We start from the raw sequence: 19,773 nt of genomic DNA, 5'->3' as shown, positions 1-19,773 counted from the left end.
GCTTTTAATGATCTAAAAAATATAATAAAATGCAATCTAAAATCTATAGATTAAATTTTAAAATAATCTTTTAATTTATAATTTTTATTATTTTAGTTTTTTAAATTTAAAATTATTTATATTAATTTTCAAAATTTAATTCGAGATACTATATTAATCCCTGAATCCTTTTAATACTGAATTAGTGAATTAAATGCTGAATTAGTATAAGTTGTCACGCTGCAGATATGACTAGGCAACCTCGTTTCTATTTTGCATTTAAACAAGTTTTCCTCTACCCGAATCTCTGGGCCTTGCTTCTTCTCCGTTGGTTTGTCTCTGTTCCTCCATTACTTCTATTTCGACTTCCTCATCTTCAGACAGCGAGAGCTCATTCCCTTCCTCCACCCTGACCGGTGTCTTTCCTCCTTTTCCGGCATAACAAAATAACTTCTTAGCTTGACCTCCTTGCTGGCTTCTCTCTTCCCCTTCGATCATCCATTCTTCTTCTCTAGGAACGAGTGAAACCTCTCCCGAAAAGCTCTGTCCACCTTCACCTTTTCTCACCTTCTTCGCATTCCTAAACCCATGCTCCTCTCTATGAGGTTCATGTGATCGTGAATGTCCACCGCCAACGTAGCACCTCTCATGATGGAGGTTCAGTCCTGGGGTAGCTTGGATTGCAGACTGAGAGATCAGAGAAAAAAACAAACAATTGTCGTTATAGTTTGGTTTTTTAATCCAAACCATTTAAACAATTTTAAATCTGGATCCGGATCCAGATACAAATTAAAATCCAAAATTAAAAAAAAAAAAAACCCTAATTTCAGATTTGAGACTCTGGTCTCGCTCTATTCCTTCTTGATCTCGCCCTCTTCCTTCTTCAACGTGCGTCTCCGCTGCCGGCGTTTGTTGTTTCTGCCGCATCCGGCACCGGAGCAGGAAGCTTGAAGCTGCGACGGTGCGTCCCCTTCCTCATCTCCCACGGTGCGTCCCCTTCCTCTCTCGGAGCTTGAAGCTGCGAGTTCCTCTGTCCGCCACTCTGCGGCTGCGAGCTCTGCCATCGCCTTGTCGTCGTCTTCTACCTCTCGTCGCCGTCGATTTTAGCGCTGCTCGCCTCCAGCTCCATCCCTTCCGGCGTTCAGGTATAGTGCACGTCTCTGTTAGACTGTTACTCGATTCAGTTCTTCAGCATCTCGTCACTGATTCAGCTGTTACTCTGTACTCATTTCATTGTGCTAATTGCTAAAGATTAAACGGTGTTAGTATTTTCTACATAATTGGCAAAAAGCCTTCTTCTTTCAGCTCAATTAAGTTTCTTTCTGAAGAAGGAAACACTAATTTTCGATTGGTTATTTGATGAACATTCATTCATATTATTTGTGTATGGTGTTATTGGCCTGCTATTGAGAATCTTACTTGCTGTTAAGTTTTTTGCGTTTCATGATGAATGCTTTGGTAGTTTGTTCTGTTATTGATGGCAATTTGACATGAGTGATTTCATGTGTGTGTGTTGAATATTGAGGTAGGAATGGTGCAAGAAATAGAAGAATTTTCTCTTATCTGCTGTTAACATTGATTGATATTATATTGTAAACTTTTATGATCATTTGGACCATTTTATCATATCTATGAACACTCATTTAAACCCTTGCATTTCATTTAAGAATACAGAAGATCAGGGTGCTAGAAATACTTTTGGTGTTCCCTTAGTTTGACTAACTGTTGTTCCTGTTCATTCATCATGCTAATTTTGGTTATAAATATGTTGTTGGGTGAATTTATTTTGAATTTATTCAAGATAATGTCATGAGAAAGTGAGCTAGTATTTGCAAATTATAATATAATGAAGTTAGTTGTGAGTTAGGATATTGATACTGAATCTGTTTTTGATGTGAATTGCAATATTAACACCCAATCTGTTTTCTAGTGTTGGCTTATTGCATGGTTGTGGTTCCTGTTCATTCATCATAATAATTTTGGTTCCAAATATGTTGTTGGGTGAATTTATTTTGAATTTATTAAAGATAATGTCATGAGAAAGTGAGCTAGTATTTGCAAATTATACTATAATGAAGTTAGTTGTGAGTTAGGATATTGACACTGAATCTGTTTTTGATGTGAATTGCAATATTAACACCCAATCTGTTTATCTAAGTGTTGGCTTATTGCATCATTGTGGTAGATAATAGAGTATGATTTAACTTTTAAACTTCAACCCTGTTAAAATTCAACTCCTCTTCAGAGTTATGCTTCTGCAGCTTTTGTTCTGCAGCTTCATGTAGGCGTAGCAAAAAGTTCAGGTCATTTATTTTGGGTGTTTCTTTATTTTGGCTACTTGTTATTGTTGGATCACAGATCACTTCAATTTTGGGTGTTTCCTCATTTTGTTCTGTAATTTTTAAAATAATTTTATTTGTTAATTTTTTTTACCACTATTCACATTTGGTTTTATACTTTCATTCAAAGATTTGTCTTAAAATGACAAAAATATATTTTGGTTAAAAAATCTGGTTTGGAAATTGAATTTTTAAAAATTGGATTTTTGGTTAAAAAATCTGGTTTTGAGGTAAAAAAATCTGGTTCTGAAACAGGATTTCCATAAAAAAAGAATCGAATTTTAAATTTGGATATTAAAAAAACCGGATTTAAAATCGGTTTGTATATAAAATCGGATTTGAATATTAAAATTGATTTGAAATCAGTTCTTATTTTTTCAAACCGGTTTAGAATCGATTTCCCTTTTTAATTCGGATCCAGTTTGGTTTCATGAACCACAAAACTAGTTCTAAAGTGGATGCAGTTTGGATTTTTAAAAATCCAAACCATGCCCACCCTTGATGATAACATTAGAAATTATCCTGTTCTAAGTCAAGTTAAACCCAAATATCTTGGAAAACAGCTTCCATCTCATGTTCCTGTTGGCGCCGAGTCCATTGAAATCATCCTTCATGGCATGAAACAATATATAATCCCCGAAATGACACCGGCGGAGTCCTTAATTCTTTACATTATTCCCATCAAGTGGTAGCACTACTGGCTTTATAGACGAGATGCTCAGCACTAGATTTAACGTCGTTGAAGCTGGCTTTATGGACGAGATGCTCAGCACTAGATTTAACGTCGTTGGATTCAACGCTCTCTTCTCTAGCGGCAACCGAGCTCGAGAGCACTATCATTGATTGGCTCGGTCAAGAGCCCAGGTTACCAAAAGAATTTCTTTTTTACGGTGGCGTAGTCATGTTAGGCACAACATGTAAGGCAATATTGGCAACACTCGTGGCCACTAGAGACAGATAGGAAGAGACAAGATCGGAACACATGTAAGGCAATATTGGCAACACTCGTGGCCACTAGAGACAGATAGGAAGAGACAAGATCGGAAAGCTCCGTAGTGTGCGGCTCAGATCAAACCCGGTTCAAAAAGCCGCTCATACTGTAGGGTTTGATCCAAACAATTTCAGAGCCATTAAGACTTCAAGAACGAATTTAATCGTGGTAACAACAAGAATGTACTCTAAATTATTATATTCATATGAGGTAAATATTAAATCTTTACCCGAAAGATTCTGACGCTGACAAAATGGTATCTGATCACCCGAAAGATTCTGACGCTGACAAAATGGTACCTGATCTTTGTTATTGACAAAATGATCCCTGAAAAATTTTAAAATTTGACAAAAATTACCAACTACTAATTGTTTTACCTGAAGTTAAGGTTTAGGAGTGACGTGTCAGTTAACAATTATCATATTTACCCACTTTTAATTTTTATAATTAAAAAAACTCCAATTTCAATTTTTTTAAAAATCCTAATCCTCTTTTTTTTCCTATAACTCATCTCTTTTTCTAAATCATCATCATTTTCTAAAATTCTAATCTCCTTCTTTTCTTCTTTTTCCTCTCAACGATGCCATTTTTGGGAATCAGGTAGTGGTTAACGAGGCTCTGGTTGTAGTTGTAGTTGTGGTGGTGGTGGTAGCGGCAGAGGGGGTGAGAGCTGCTGTGGAGACTAGCATGGAAGATCCTGTGTTTTTGAGACAATGGTTTAGTTTGCGATTGGGAAGGCGTGTGAAGAGGAGAAATGGGCGGTAGAGATTCGCGATCCAAGGAAAGGTGTTCGCATTTGGCTTGGAACCTTCAACACTACCAAAGAAACCGCCATGACCTATTACAGAGAAGCTTGTAAGATTTGCAGAAAGAAAGCTAAAGTGAACTTCTCCAACGAGGATGACGAACACTCCATTCAACAATCTCGCAACATTATTCCAAACTTTCCTCCTCCTCCCATTCGAAGATCGAGTAATCATCTTCCTCTGTATCAATATTGTGATGCCAACAACAACAACATGAACAACCAGACAAGGACTTTGAACCTCAATTTGGAGTTTGGTTACGATCTAAATCATGGAGGAGTTATTGGTGTTGGTGGTGCCATTAACGCAAACCCATTTGTGAGTTGTGTTGATGATAATTCTGAGTATGGGTCTGGTTCTAGTTTGGTATTGGAGGTGGCAGGTGGGTCAAGTGGTGATCAACAACATTAAGAGGAGAAGAAGAGCTACGAGGTGGAGAAGCTTTTGGAGGAGTTAATTGTATATGAGAAAAAAAATGAAAAAGGGGGTTGAGTATCAGAGAAACATCTTTGGTTAGAAGAGTGAGAAGAAAGAGGAAGGTATATGCAACAACCAATAAAAATGAAGAGGATTTAATTGGAAAAGAAGAAGAAAATTGGTGGATGATGATGAGGAAGGGGAAGAGATGAGAATTTCAGAAAAAATGAATTAGGGTTTTCAAAAAATTGAAATTGGGGGTGTTTCTAAAATAAAAAAAATGTTTTTAAAATTATAAAAATTAAAAGTGAGTAAATTTTGTAATTATTATAATTGTTAATTGATACGTCACCTTAAAATCTTAACTCCAGGTAATTCAATTGACGGTTGGTCATTTTTGTCAAATTTTAAAATCTTTCGAGAATCATTTTGTCAATAATAAAAATCAGGCCATGGATTCCTTACTCCCACATTCTTGTAGGTTTATCATTAACTTTCATAAAAATAATTATAAAATGTACCTTTTTTTTTTTGGAAAATTTACTAATTAGATTTTGACCCCCTCAAATTATTGGTTTTTAACTTTGTCCCCTTTCTCTTTCATTTCCAGATTCAAAGGTAGGGGTGTGCATGGCCCGACCCGGCCCGAAGATCCGGCCCGGCCCCGAGCACTTTAGGGCTTAATTTGGTGTGATTTCATCGGGTTTAGGGTCGGGTAAGTGTCTCAAAAATAGACCCGGTCATTATGTCGAGTCGGGTCCGGGTCATGGCTCGGGTCACCCGAAATTGGCCCAGTGGCCCGGTCATCATATACAGTTAATATTTTGTGTTATTAGTGATGGATGATGGCTATTCTTATGTGGAATTTAAGTATTGTAAACCTTAATATTTTGTGTTATTAGTTATTATAAGATTATAAATTAATGTTTTATGTTTAAAATGCATAAGATTTTAGACTAATGCATAATATTGTGTTTTTTGTATTGATTTAAATATTTGGTGTTAATTATACAATATTAGTATTGATTATGATTATGCTTTAATTTTAAAGAAGAGTTGGTTCTTGTTTTTCTAAGTGAATTTACCATGTCAAATAATAGTTGGAGTCTTGAAAATTTGAATATTTTCACATGCTAGCTTATAAGAAGATATCAATGTTGTAATGTTAATGGCCCGATTTTCACCCAGTTTTTACCCGATATAATCGTGGCCCGAAAGTGTATAGATTTCATCGGGTCTAGGACCGGGTTTGGGTCTAATAAATAGGCCCGGTATATATTTCGGGCCGGGTCTGGGTCACATCAAACCCGGTTTCACTCGGTCCATGCACACCACTATTCAAAGGCATTTAGAGAAGAAAGGTCTGCTGCGACGAGAAATTGAGAGAGATTAGAGTTCTTGGAAAGCATCAACGAGACTGAATAAATCTCCTTACGAAATAGAATTCTGAGTTTTCTCCTGAGATTTTTTCTGCCGTCGCATCTGACTTTCTTCTATTTTGTTCTGTTGTGTTCTGTTAAACAACTTCCGAATTTTCTTTTGTTTTCTTCAAACCGAACCCTTAGTTTCGGATGTGCTCTAATTTTGAACCATTGCATAACCAAGTTTTAGGAAAGATGAAAAGGTACAGAACTACAGATTTTAAAATCTCTCAGTGTTGAACTCTTCATTTCAACGGATTATGCTGTAAGTTTCTTCCTCATTGTGGTTCACTTTTTGATTGGTTAGGACTTAATTAAATTGCATGAATTAATTTGATAGGATCACAGCTTTTCCCTTTGCTGTGTAAACAGATTGTGTTTGTTGTTTGTATATTGAATTAGTAGAATACTGCTAGAGTAGGATAGGATTTGAGCTGATTTAACACGTCTAAGAATCTTAACAAGTCCTTATATTCAAAATCTTTGTTGAAAATTGCTATGGGTTTGTTCTGTAATCTTTCTGTAAATCTCTATAGGAAAAAATAGAAAATGAGACAAGATTCTAGTGATTTTGTTTGGAGGGAAATCTAGTGGAACCCCATGGAAAATGCACTATGGCATTTAATCTTGCATGGTCATCTCCAAAAGTAAAGTTCTCAAAAGGCAGCACTTTTCATAGGTAATCAAAATTATGTAAGAATATTGTATATAGTAAATGTCTAGCAAGACGTAATATGCCGACCATTTTTTTTTTGTGGTGCGCTTTTGTTTGAATAATTTCAATTCTTTTACTCTGCAGGAGATACACAAAATTTTATGGGACTTCTGAGGGAGCTGCAAAGGAGTTGGCCCATGATGCATTAACTCGTATGTTGTCTGATTGGATTGAAGTTGATATTCTTCCTTACTATGGTTTATCTGCATTAGTATTATATGTTATGATCTTCACACATCGTAAAAGGGATAAAAGATATGAATGCTTCTAAAGTAATGTTTTTAAGTGGTTTTAGATTCTGTCAGTAATATTTACAAATCTTGTTATATTTTAAATTCCAAACAGAATACAAACGATGGGAAGAAGACATTGAGAAATGGCAAAATCCTATTCTTCAGGATGAGTTACTACCAGCATGGTAATTCTCTGTTTAAGCATGAAGACATTTTAATTTTTAAGCATCAGCTTGTGTATTTGTTTGTTATGGATAATTGCCAGGTTTATATTAGCTTAGAGCCTCTGCAGTATGTGCAAAAAACATAAAACAGAACTTTTCTTTTTTTTTTCTTTGCTAGTTCATGACTAGCTCTTCTGTCTGTAAATTTTTGTTATTTATTTTAATTAAGAAAGGTTTCTCTCAATCTTTCCTAGATCATCTTTCCCCCATATTTATCAGACTGTTCTCCATTTGATCAACTCTTACTTTTGAAGCTTCTGTTGGTTTAGATAATATAACTAAATTTTCATTTATAGGTACAAGTTCACATTGTTTAATGAACTCTACTTTTCTTGTTGCTGGAGGAACAATTTGGATTGGTATGTATTCATTTAAGTATATTGCTTTGTGATTGAGTAACCTGTATAAATTCTAGCTTTTTGGTGGATCTTGCTATTGTCAGATTAGTCTAATAAATGAAGACTCTTTGATCTGTCTTCCAGACTCGCCTTTGCCATCTTTAAATATGAGGAATAATTTGAAAATTAAGTATTTGGCTCAAATTCAGAAATGATTGAAAATTTGGTATCTTATTGTGATGGGGAATCTTAGTTCTTAATTTTAACCATGTTATGTTTTTGGCTCCTTTTGAAAGATACTACAAAGTAGAATAATTTTTGGCCATAGTTCTCGGTTGCCCATGAATTGATCTTAATCTTCTGTTGGCATATAAATTAAGTATTTAGCACCAGGAGCTCCGCAACTTGCAAGGAAGGTAAGAGATCTACTTCAAAAATCCGGCTTCAGCGCGGTGGAAGAAGACAGAAGGAGGGGGCTAGATCATGGTGCTTGGGTTCCATTGATGTTGATGTACCATTGTTTTATGTAATTTAATTTATACAGTTCTTACCTAGTGAGATAAGATTTCGGTGTTGTTAACGTTATCTCATACAAGTTTGATAAAGAAATCTTCTTATTTGTTTTCTTCTCCTTGTTATGTACTGTTGTTGATATTTTGACATGTATTTTCCTTTACTCATTAGCAGAAGCTAAATATAAGTTTTTCATTGTTGCACAAATAATAATTCCAATACATAAGGCTACCATAATGTTTAAAACCGAAGTTTCCTGGGTCATGTGACTGGTTTCATCGTTATTTACGGAAATATATAGGTTATGAATAATTTATATTAATCGATAAAGTAAAGAAAATTAGTAATATAGAATTGTAATATATAGAAGGATAAATTAGTGTAAAAATAAATGAAACATAGCTTAGTACTTTGTCTTTCAAAGAAACTATTAAAAATATCTAAAAAGATAATTTTTCATTCTCTTTGTCTTCATGCTCTGTTTCTACCTTGGTCCTATATTGCCAAGCATTTTCTTGTATTACGAGGCACAAATCGTTGTACTCCTCTAAAACCAAATCTACGGCAAGTTTCATTCGTGTGGAGTCGTTAATCTGCTTAGAGTACCAACAATATAATTCTAATTAGAAGTGTGTTGAAAAAATTATGTTAAAAATACTTTCTTATAAATATGACCTGAATATTGAAGTCATCTTGTAAAGTACATTCTCTTATTCAACTGGTCACCCAAACTCTGCTATCATTCCTATGATAAAAAGCATTCAACAAATAGTTATTATATACATACAAGATATAATCTATTGAACGAGTTATGATATTTTTAAAAAAACATTAATATTAGACTTACGATCTATTTTTTTGAGTGGGTAGGCCAAAAGGTGTCATAGGCCAAAAAGTGGAACAATCTACAACTTTAGACTTATCATCATAAAAAATATGATCATCTAACATCGCTTCTAAATAAATTACCTTTACAAGAGTGAATTCATGACAAAAAAAATTGTGAATTGTAAATGATTTAAATTGACTAAGAGTACTAGTTACAACAAATGGTTATTTAAATTGTTAAGTGTTTATAGATGATTGAGTACTGATTTAGAACAAATAATTACCACTTTAATTGCGTTCCTTTTGCGTTGTTGATGTTTTTCGACACAAGGCAGTGAATCCAATATGATTAGACGACGAATCGTAAAGTCAACAATAACCAGATACCAATATAGTTCCTCACAGATAGGGATAAAAACCTGCGAAAAACCTTAAATCATTATAAACACTAAAAAAATTTAACAGTATATTAATGGAAAATAAATTGGTCAATTGTACCCTAGCGACGTGGCTAATTTTCAGTGAAATATATGCTCCAAGAAAATCAAAGATAACCTCAGTTGGTGTGTATTTTTCGCTTAAAGCATATCGCTGCATACAAAAAAAATTGTGAAATGAAAATATGTCTTCAATTTAACAGCTATTTTTGAATTGATCATTTAATTATACACTTTACTCGTGTGAGTACATAGCATAGTTTAGTTTAGAAAAAAGAACTTCCTTATATATTCGTATATCCACTCAAACTATTAGCCACAAAAAATTAACTTATAATTTAGAGATATTATAGGGATAACTTTACTGCAAAATGTTCAGGCATGAACCAGCAAATTGGATCTTCATTTCTACGTTGAAATACACGTGTCATCATAAGTGCCACCAGATTTATAACCTACAATATGTTAAAATTATATGTTAAACATATTTATAGGTAAATAGAGGCTTAAATATATAATTATAAGAAATTGTATAATTGACCTCTATACTTACTCGTGATTCGACACATCTCTCCGGCACAAGACATCTAAATGTACTTCTATAACCTTTTTTATCTGAGATTACCAACTCTTCAGAACTGCCAAATTCATAAAGTGGTTAGCTGAGAGAATCATAGAATTTTTACACCATTACATTATACACATAATCATTAACCATATGTACGGATCTAACGTATTCAAAAAATATAGACTGCAACAGCAGCTTGAGAATCGGTTAACATCATCGAAGCAGTAGGCTCAAATGCAATAAGTGTCCACCACTGCAGATAAAAAAAATAGTTTCAAGGTTACACTAAATAAAGAAAAAATTAAAAAATAAACGTAAGAAAAAAATTAAGGTTACCTTTGGCAGTACAGCTCCTACTCTAACATCTGGTGTTCCATTAGGTGGAGTTGTAGCTTCACGAGTAATATCCAAGTGGAATAACTTCTTGGGTTGAATTGACATCATACCAGTAAGATCACTAGTTTTTGTACTTTCCGAAGAATGCACAATTACAGTAGGATCCAACATCGAACTACTATTTGTGGAAGTTTTCTGTTGTGTCATGATCAAATCAATTTTTTGGTGTAGAACATGAAGGACCGATTCTAAATTTTCTATCCTTTTTGTTATATCGTTAAACATACTCTTGAACTGCGTATTTTTCATTGGAGCCATGTTCTACTACTCACTCAGATAGTATTAGAGTCTTGTACGGTACTATATAACCCCTTAAGATGAATATATAGCAAATTCGGTTATAAAAGATAAGATAAGATAAAAATAATACAAATTCTAAGATATTTTATTTTTATCATTTTTTTTATAAAAAGTTATCTAATTAGAGTAAGAAGATAAGAAGTTAAGAATAATAAAATTGCATAAAAAAATCTAATATTATCTTTTTCAAAAAGATAATATTAGAATTATAAAACAAGAATTTACTATTAATTTAATACAAGATAAAGGGAGGTTGTAATGTATGCCGTGGAAACTATTTTAAGTTTGGGTATATATTTTTTTTTAATTTAAAGTATAATGACAATTTTTTGTTATCAAATTTAATTTTAAATTTTAAAAGAGAATTAGCTGTGTGAAACATTATCTTAGACCTATATATAAACGCTCAAGCATTGAACACTATTAACTATTTCTACTAAAATTAAATTACAATCTAATAGAGCAATGAAAGAAAAAGTAGTAGACGATCACATTGGATCTTCTTCGATGAAAATTATTGAAAATTCTCCGTTGAAACAAATACTACATGCCATAGAGGTAATATATCCAACTCATGATAATATTGCAATGTTATTTATATATACCAATAATAATTTTCTAATTTATAATGTAGTCTTTATCCAAGAGAGTTGATGAGATGGAAAAGGCAATGTGGATGGCGAAGAAGTCACTTGATAAATTAACCGCCCTTCAATGTAACACTAATGAGAAGCATGAGAAATTCGACAATACGGACCTATATGAGATGAAGAATAAACCCTGTGATGATGTAACAAAGAAAAACTCGAGCCCATTGCAAGTAAAGTCCGACAATTGTGTGTTTACGGATTTATCTGACGAGAATAAAGACGTTGAGATTTTGCACAATCTACCCCCATCATTCTACAAAGGGACGCAAACATACCTGGGTGGAGAAGAAAAATCGAAGCCAACGTCAAGATTCGGTATTCAAAGAAATACCAAAAATAATAAAACTGTGCAAGAACTTCCGAGTACGTTTGTAAGGCAAAAGGACAAATTGGCAAGAGTTAATAATCCACCATCTCTCCAAAACATGGCGTTTGCACGACCAGTTAAAATGCTAAAAATTGAGCACAAATGTCAACTATCAAGCAAGATGGCAGAAACTAGAGTACGCAAAGGGCCTTTAACATTCACCAAAGACAAAGCACGGTTAACGACCTCTGCGAAACAAAAAAATGGCTTTCAAGAACACTTCTATCCCAAAGGTATTTGATTTAGTTACAAAAAATTCATTGGCATAGCTTTCAAGTATGTATATTGTGGATTACCTTTATGTTTTGTGCAGAATCTTAACTATTCATTCAAACCACCACAAGATATGAGGTTGAGTGAGGATTTGGTCAACATGGCTATATACATCTTTAATGCTGATATTGACATAGCGTGAGCATTTTTTTATCTTTTATTTTTAATTTTAATTCTCTCCGTGGCTAACGTGTTGGCTTTGTGTTAGTGAAGATTTGGTTCATATCCATGATACAACTGCAACTAGAGGAGATCTGTTCTGTCTCGTACCTGGCAAGCAAGTGTCTGAACTGGTAATAAAGCTGATGGCATTGAAGATAACATCAAATATTACTATGACCAAATTAAAAAATGTTTGATCCCTTCCACCATCATTTGCGGTAAATCAAAATCTTGCTTTTTTCCTTTTAACTAACCAAAATAAATAACCATTGTCCTCAACCATTCCTAGGATGACATGTCGTTATATATGGAGGATCATGACCTACTGAAAAAATATACATATTATATGCCACCAACCCGAGACCTTCAATTCGTACATTGAAGACAATTATTGGAGTAATTTTATTATAATAAAAAGTACTCAAACTATGACTTATACATATTACATCCTATTTGTGATACAGATATATGTCCCAATCAAAGAGAATGATCACTGGTATCTGATGGTAATGAGCATTCCTGACAAAATACTTTATCACTTAGACTCTCACTGTAAGGTTGAAGATGATGAACCACGCAAGCATCATATTAGAAATATAGTAAGTACTCCTACTATAGAAACAAAGTTAATAATATCATTACTTCAAATAGTAAAGCACACTATTATTACAGGGAGTGGCTCTTTCTGAAATAATATCATCAGAGAAGTACGCAGAATGTGGTATACAAGACATAGTGAATTTCAAGGGTTGGGAATTTAATATTATATATATACTGTATTCAACTTCCTTATGTTGTATTGCATGATACGTTTTCACACAACAATGATTCAGCTATATGGGTTATGCAATGGATGGATGTGCAACAGGAATTCACTCATGTGGTCCCTCCGAAGGTAACTCTTAACATAGACAATTTCGCTCTTTAATTACATATAATACATGCGTTAATGTTTGCTAAAATAAATAACAGCTACATGAGGAAAGGAGTAGAATGTATTTAGCATTGGATTTCGTCACTGGAGATTGGAATAAGATACGGGCAGATGTTAACGAGAGGTTTCAATTATGGTGGCTTATGATACACCCATAACATCTTTAGTTAGACTTACGAAAATAGATGAAGAGAGGGTGCCCCATCTTGCAAGAAATCCATTGATGATGGGTACTCTACGTATTACATTATCTATTAGATAGGATTTTGTCTTGTTTTTTTCTTTCCTTGTCATTTTTTCTATTTATCCTGAACCTGAATTATGGCTTATGAGTGACTAGTTCTTTGATTTTGAGTTTTATTAATTCATTTTTTTGGTTTGGGACAAGCAACCTTTGAAAGGTTTTTATTTTAAACTATGATGTTAGTTTGCTCCTTTAAGTACTGACGAGTCATATTAAATATTAACTTAGTAATATGCTGACATGTTGATGTTGTTAGACATATCGCACCAACACTTAAGAGAATAAAGTCTTGAAAATAATTAAAATAGGGATTATTTAAATTTTATTTTACCAAAATAAAAAGACTTTAGAAATTAGAAATTATTTAATCCGAAATTATTTGATAAATCATTAATGTTAGGATAATTTACATCTATTCGAAGGCCACCATTCCTAAAAAGACAGGAAAAAATAATTTTTTCTAAAATTATTTATTTACCAAAGTTAAAATACACGCACTAAAAAATATGAATTAATCAAAAATATAAATTATGTATAAAATTTAATCAAAGAATAAATTAAAGGATTTTAAAAAAGAAACAATTAAATTATCCAAACTAATAGGCTAAAAATAATTATTCTAACTAATATTAATTCAAACGCATTGAATTTCTCAAATCAATACAAAATGTATCCAACTAATTTTCTAATTTAATCTATGCAAAAAGAGAGATCCAGAGGAACAAACGCTTTTCATTTTCCAACTGATAGAGGCAAATCACATTAAACACAACTATAAAAAAAAGTGTGACACAGCAAACTTGTGTTTAATTCGGCAAAGAAGCCAGAATGGCTATACACACATAGAAAATTTCCTCAATTAAGTCAAATCCATCATCAAGTATAAATCAATATTTAGAGTTTACATGTGCAAGGGGTCAGCATTTAGCAATCCTCAGAAACACCATGGTATAAAAAATTTGGTTGTGCAGATCCTCTTTCAGCAACAACACTCACCAGTAGAACTTCTTCTTCTGCTAAATAACATCATCTAAATGAAGGAAATAAGGAAATAAGCAATTCAGATAAGTCACCATTTAAGGGACAATAAGGAAATGAAAACCTAAACAGAATAAAAATTAGAGAATACCAAAAACTTAAACCATTAACCATACCTTATTACAGCACTTCATTGCTGCTGTACGAAGCATTCTCATCATATACCTACAATATCAGCAATATAAAATCATTAGTACTAGCTAATAAGCAGCAATTAAAACTTAGTCATACCTCATAGGTAAAAGTACTTACCAATGAGTCATCTTCAATGTTCATGTGATCATCTGAATCATTATCAAATGTGTCATTTCCACGGCCTTCTAACTGTGAAATGCCACGACGAACACGACAAGTTGTTCGATTGTGGCCCTCCATGCCACAATGTCCACATTGATGTTTTCTTTTATTGGACTATGAAGCCCCTCCTTTTGTCCTACATTTTCTTGGGTCCTTTAGCATGCTATGTCTGAGATCATTGGTTGTAAGCCCAGCTCTTGAAGCATCCACTTGCACATCATCTCTTACACTATCTGCATCATTGACCAACCCTTCTTGTCTAGCATCTTCCTCCTTAAATTGTTTCAATAAATTCATAGCCATTTCCCGTGTAAAGATAAATCTCTCGTTATCTCGGCAAGCAAAGTTGGCTAGTTGTCTAAACCAATCCATCAAACAACCGTATTGACTAAGCATCAAAGAATCCCAATGAAATACGATCGCATTTTGCAAACCAACTTTGGCAGTCTTGGTCCACCTAGGCAAGACTAATGACCCTGGCAACTCTTCTATATCTTTATGCACTAAGACGCAAACTATGTGTTCACAAGGTATGCCAAATGATTCCATTCTCATACATGAACAATTGAATTCCATCTCAATGTCACAACAGAATACACGCCACATCTCATTTGGCGTTCGGTCCAAACCGACAGAGTAAATCACATAAGAGCATGTTTGCCTCATATTTATTACCTTCATTGATGCAGCCCGTACAAGGATTGGTTGGAACATATGAAATATTGATAGGGTGTAAACATTGGCAGCACTCCTCTCTAACTGTTGAAAACAGGTTTGCATACTGGGTCTCCCATTCACAGAGGCGAGGTCAGCTTGGACCTCTTTCCACCTTATATGGTCAACACAACGATTAAAGTGTTGAATGAACTCAACCAGATTGTACCTTGAGTTGACATACTTTGCAATGATCGAGTTTAATCCCTCGCACCGAGAAGTAGTCCGAAAACCAGCAAAAAACTTCCCTCTTATATGTGCAGTTGCCCATGAATGTCTCTTTTTATACATATCTAGGACCCAATTCTTGTTTTCGACACCAAATCCCTCAACCATTTCAAACCACTTTTGACGAAATACATCAATTTCATAGTCGCCTAGCATACACTTTTTAAACATGGAGGTAAACTGGGGCTTGCCAATGTTACTTGTTGCCTTGCGAATCAGATGTCATGCACATAATCTATGATGTGCATTAGGAAACTCTTTCTCAATGGCGAACTTCATTGATAGATCACCATCCGTGATCACTGAAACAGGTGCTTTCCCATTCATTGCCGCCTTCAGTTGTTGTAGCAACCACCTATATGTGTCTTTTTTCTCATCGCAAAATAAAGCAGTAGGAAAGATAATTGTTTGGTTATAATGATTGACACCAGAAAATACCACCAATGGACACATATATTTATTTCTCTTATAGGTAGCATTAAAAGCCAGCACGTCGCCAAATAATGAGTAGTCTGCCCTACTGAGACCATCGCACCAGAATAAATTGCGCAAAGTACCATCGGCATCCATGTGATGATTATAATAGAGAGAAGGGTCATTTGTTGCTTGATCTTCTAGATACTTCAAAGCTGCATATGCATCACCGGGTAATTGGCGCCTCTGCTTTGCTATTTTATTGTACATGTCCTTTTGCGTGAAAGAGAGATACTCGTAGCCACCTGCCTGATTTGCTAATGCCCGATATATCTGCCCAACACTAATCCCACCCTTTTTCATGTTAACCATGTGGCCAATATCAGCCTCGGACATGAATCTATGCCCAGGGAGCAATCCAGTCAATCGAGGATCCAGAAGTGGATGATTGTGTTCATCAGAAAAATAAGAAATAAACCAACGACCACTAGGTGCATCTACACGAATCTCCATCATTGCACTGCAGCCACACCTTGTCTCGGGTGTAGGTTTTCTCTTAAGGTTTCCAATGCCGTAATTATTCGGTGGTCTAAATCCTTCACGATGACATACAAAATTCTTCAACTTAAGTGCGCCCGCACGACTCTTCTTAGTCCTGTTCTTCCGAGCACTAAAGCCTTTTGTCCTTGCACATCTATTGTAGAACTCAAATGCAATGTCGACATCAGAAAAGTGAAAATGACATACATCTTCATCCCTGATGTTCCAAAATTCAATCAGCCCAATGTCTTAGAGTGAGTCAATGTTATACCCTTCATCGAAGCCGTGATAATCGAACATTGGTTCCACATTTGTGTCATCCTCATTCATATAATCCACGTTAACTTCCTCATGTTTTTCTTCCTCCTGCTCATACTGATCATATGATGTATGCTCGCTATTAACCCCTTCATGAGAAAATTTCTGACCCATAATTTCCTAAACACCAATACACAATTTAAAATGAAACTTAAGTTTGTATATAAATTGCCAAACACTGAGTACCAGCCATCACAAATCACAATCTTTTAAAATTGAAATCAATCCAATAGTGTCAATCTTAGGAATCATGGAATTGGACACGAGTTTCATTTATTGTATTAAGGGGAAATAAAGAAGCGTGAATCCAAAATCTAATGGTGAAACTATAAGAGTAAAAATAGAAAGACAAGAACAATTGGCAATGCCAGCTATGCATGCGGTGGGTGCAAAGGACAACAAAATATTAAAGAGTATATATCCTCTATATATAATCTATCTATATTTCTGATCCCATGTCACAAAATTTCCGCCGCTTGCAGCCACTGAAGAACACATCGTTTCCCCTTTGAGAACCCCGCAAAGTTTGCTTGGCTGCCACCTCAATCCATAGAAACAGATTGCTCGCAAGATTAGATATACCCTTCGATGAAATGACCCCATTTTAAACACACTGCTTTCTTTGAGTTGATTGATGAGGTGTTTAATTTTCTCTTTATATATTGTGAAAGGCACTTTCCTGTGCCAGCTGCTGCATCAGCACACAAAAGTAGTTTTGGCAATTTGTATAGAGTGGTGGCAAATTTACAGAGAGAGAGAGGTACTCAAATCCATAGAACATGGATGTGAGAAAATTTATTCATTAAAAGTAGTGTGTTTGGAATCTTAGGGTTCTTAATTGCTAATGATTTGGAACAACATGACAACTATTTTGGACATGCCATGTTCAGTGGCGCCATTAAATACAACAACATTACAAGCCTTATAATAATTAATAACTATTCATTATTTCAATCCTTTCATTCAAATCGTAAAATCTGCATAACATTTAAGTTTTCAAACTTGTATCATGATTAAGATACAAGGTCAGAGGACCATTTTGTGACACATGATTTTCTCTATAAGCATACGTATGGATTTAGCTAGCTTGTTTGTAACTATACATTTTAAGAATACTGGGCCAAGTTGAATGAATAATATAAAACAATGGTGAGGTCAATTTTACATTAATCTACATATATGCTTACAAATTACAAGAACATAAGAAAAACACCTACTTGTAACATAGGATGGTAGTGAAGTCACAAGATATGGAAGCTGTGATATGTTTAAGAACTAATAACCAGAGTAGAAATGAACTAGATATGTCACATATATGGTATACAATAAATCAAGTGCTACTTCATCCTAACCTTTTGATGTTATCAAATAGTGATATGCTAGAGTGAAGACTCAAAGAATCTATATGAAATATGATTGGCCCTGATTCATCACCTTTATCCGGGATACAAATAATGATTAAGCTCCAATTAAGTCTGAATACATGAAACATTACAAGAAAAAGAATCCAGAAATGAGAGAATAGATAAGAGAGATTAAAATATAACAATAAAAATGACCCTGCTGCCAATATAAAATTGAGCATGAAGTGCATTCATAGGAGCACAGAAAACATAACTATAAAAATTTACAGTTAAATAACCCATTCTTCATTTGTTTTTTCTTACCAGTTTTTCTTCTCCCACTATTTCTTCTAATATGAAAAAATCATAAGGCAGAAGAGACTTAAAATATATCAAAGAAAAAACTTATTAAATAAACTGAAAGTTCTGACTATTTATGATGTGTTTTTATGTTCAACTTGGCACAAATGGTACTGGGAACCTGGGAGGTGAATTAGCCATCCTTACCCATTTGGTTTACGCATATTCCTAACTCCTAAGCAATATGGCACTGATACCTGTATGATTCTTAAATGAATTCAGGATCTGGAAAAACCACAACTTATACAAAGTATGCGTATTATCATCAGAAGAAGGGCTGGAAGCCAGCACTTGTATGTGCAGATACATTCAGAGCTGGTGTATTTAATCAATTGAAGTCATAACATATACAAATAAAATTATTTTCAATGAAAATACTGAATAGATCTCTAAGTTTTTATTGCAAGCATAATTAAATTTCTTGACTATTGAGAAAAAAACGAATTTCTAATCGAACGCCAAAAAGCAGAGAAAGCGCATCAATCATCAAACCACAACACCAATAAAATCACAACGATAATAGCTCTCCAAGAAATCTAATCACAACGATAAAATGTGTACCAAGATGCATTAATCTAGTATACCAAAATTTTCACATGGAAGATAACGTTATCTAATATATGTAGTTAATCTTACATGGAGAGACAGATTTACATATGATAATAACACAATAATAAGATGGAAAGGGTGGACAATTTAGTCTCAAGATTATGGAGGCTAAAGGAAAAGCAGTCAGTCCTACAAATTAACGTACCATTCCTAGGCGTTGATTATTTATATCATGAGGTGACTATCTGTCATGACCAGCCAAATGAGAAATTATGCGCTCCAAGAAATCTAATCTTTCTCAGTTTCTCGTCTTGCGCGGCATTAAACAGCATGCAGCATTAAACAGCACACACTTAAACTTATCAGATTAGAAGGGTCTAAGATTTTCCTCCAAATAAAATTACTAGAATCTTCTCTCATTTTCTATTTTTTCCTCTAGAGATTTACAGAAAGATTACAGAACAAGTCCATAGCAATTTTCAACGAAGATTTTGAAGATAAGGACTTGTTAGGATTCTTAGGCGTGTTAAATCAGCTCAAATCCCTTCCTACTCTAGCAGTAATCTACTAATTCAATATACAAACAACAAACACAATCTATTTACACAACAAAGCTATAAGCTGTGATCCTATCAAATTAATTCATACAATTTAATTAAGTCCTAACCAATCAAAAAGTGAACCACAGTGGAGAAGAAACTTAGTTGAATGCAATCAAAATCATTTAACATGCAAAAGAAGAAACAGATTATAACCAAAGAACGAGCAAACAAAAAAGTAATACAAATATGTTCACCTCAGCGGTGAAAATTAGCATTCATGTCCTCCCAGGGGATT

General features: G+C 34.2%; 1 protein-coding gene and 1 pseudogene across 4 annotated transcripts; both read left to right on the top strand.

Moving 5' to 3' along the window:
* The first annotated feature begins 255 nt into the window (after positions 1-255).
* LOC107478438 (uncharacterized) lies at positions 256-8,089 on the top strand. Of its 4 annotated transcripts, XM_052259300.1 has the most exons (7): positions 256-1,124; positions 6,138-6,218; positions 6,490-6,632; positions 6,753-6,820; positions 7,014-7,086; positions 7,422-7,484; positions 7,851-8,089. In XM_052259300.1, exons 3-7 carry the CDS (start codon positions 6,568-6,570, stop codon positions 7,996-7,998), a joined length of 417 nt encoding a protein of 138 aa, XP_052115260.1. In that variant the 5' UTR covers positions 256-1,124; positions 6,138-6,218; positions 6,490-6,567; the 3' UTR covers positions 7,999-8,089. The 4 variants fall into 4 exon arrangements, with proteins under 4 accessions (XP_052115260.1, XP_052115259.1, XP_015954069.1 ...); XM_052259299.1 differs by lacking the exon at positions 6,138-6,218; XM_016098583.3 differs by lacking the exon at positions 6,138-6,218 and having other exon boundaries at positions 7,844-8,089.
* On the top strand, positions 3,563-5,134 carry LOC107478483 (ethylene-responsive transcription factor ERF115-like; annotated as a pseudogene).
* Positions 8,090-19,773: the final 11,684 nt, after the last annotated feature.

Source organism: Arachis duranensis, chromosome 3 (genome assembly GCF_000817695.3).
Source record: "Arachis duranensis cultivar V14167 chromosome 3, aradu.V14167.gnm2.J7QH, whole genome shotgun sequence".
NCBI lineage: Eukaryota > Viridiplantae > Streptophyta > Magnoliopsida > Fabales > Fabaceae > Arachis > Arachis duranensis.
The sequence above is the reverse complement of the archived record's forward strand: the minus strand, read 5'-3'. Positions and strand labels throughout refer to the sequence as shown.

Bases quoted from the DNA above. Each gene is read 5' to 3' on its own strand.
- LOC107478438 (XM_052259299.1), top strand. From the start codon at position 6,568: ATGGCATTTAATCTTGCATGGTCATCTCCAAAAGTAAAGTTCTCAAAA. The intron at 6,821-7,013 runs GTATGTTGTCTG...AATTCCAAACAG, and splicing joins GGCCCATGATGCATTAACTC to AATACAAACGATGGGAAGAA. The intron at 7,485-7,850 runs GTATGTATTCAT...TTAAGTATTTAG, and splicing joins TGGAGGAACAATTTGGATTG to CACCAGGAGCTCCGCAACTT.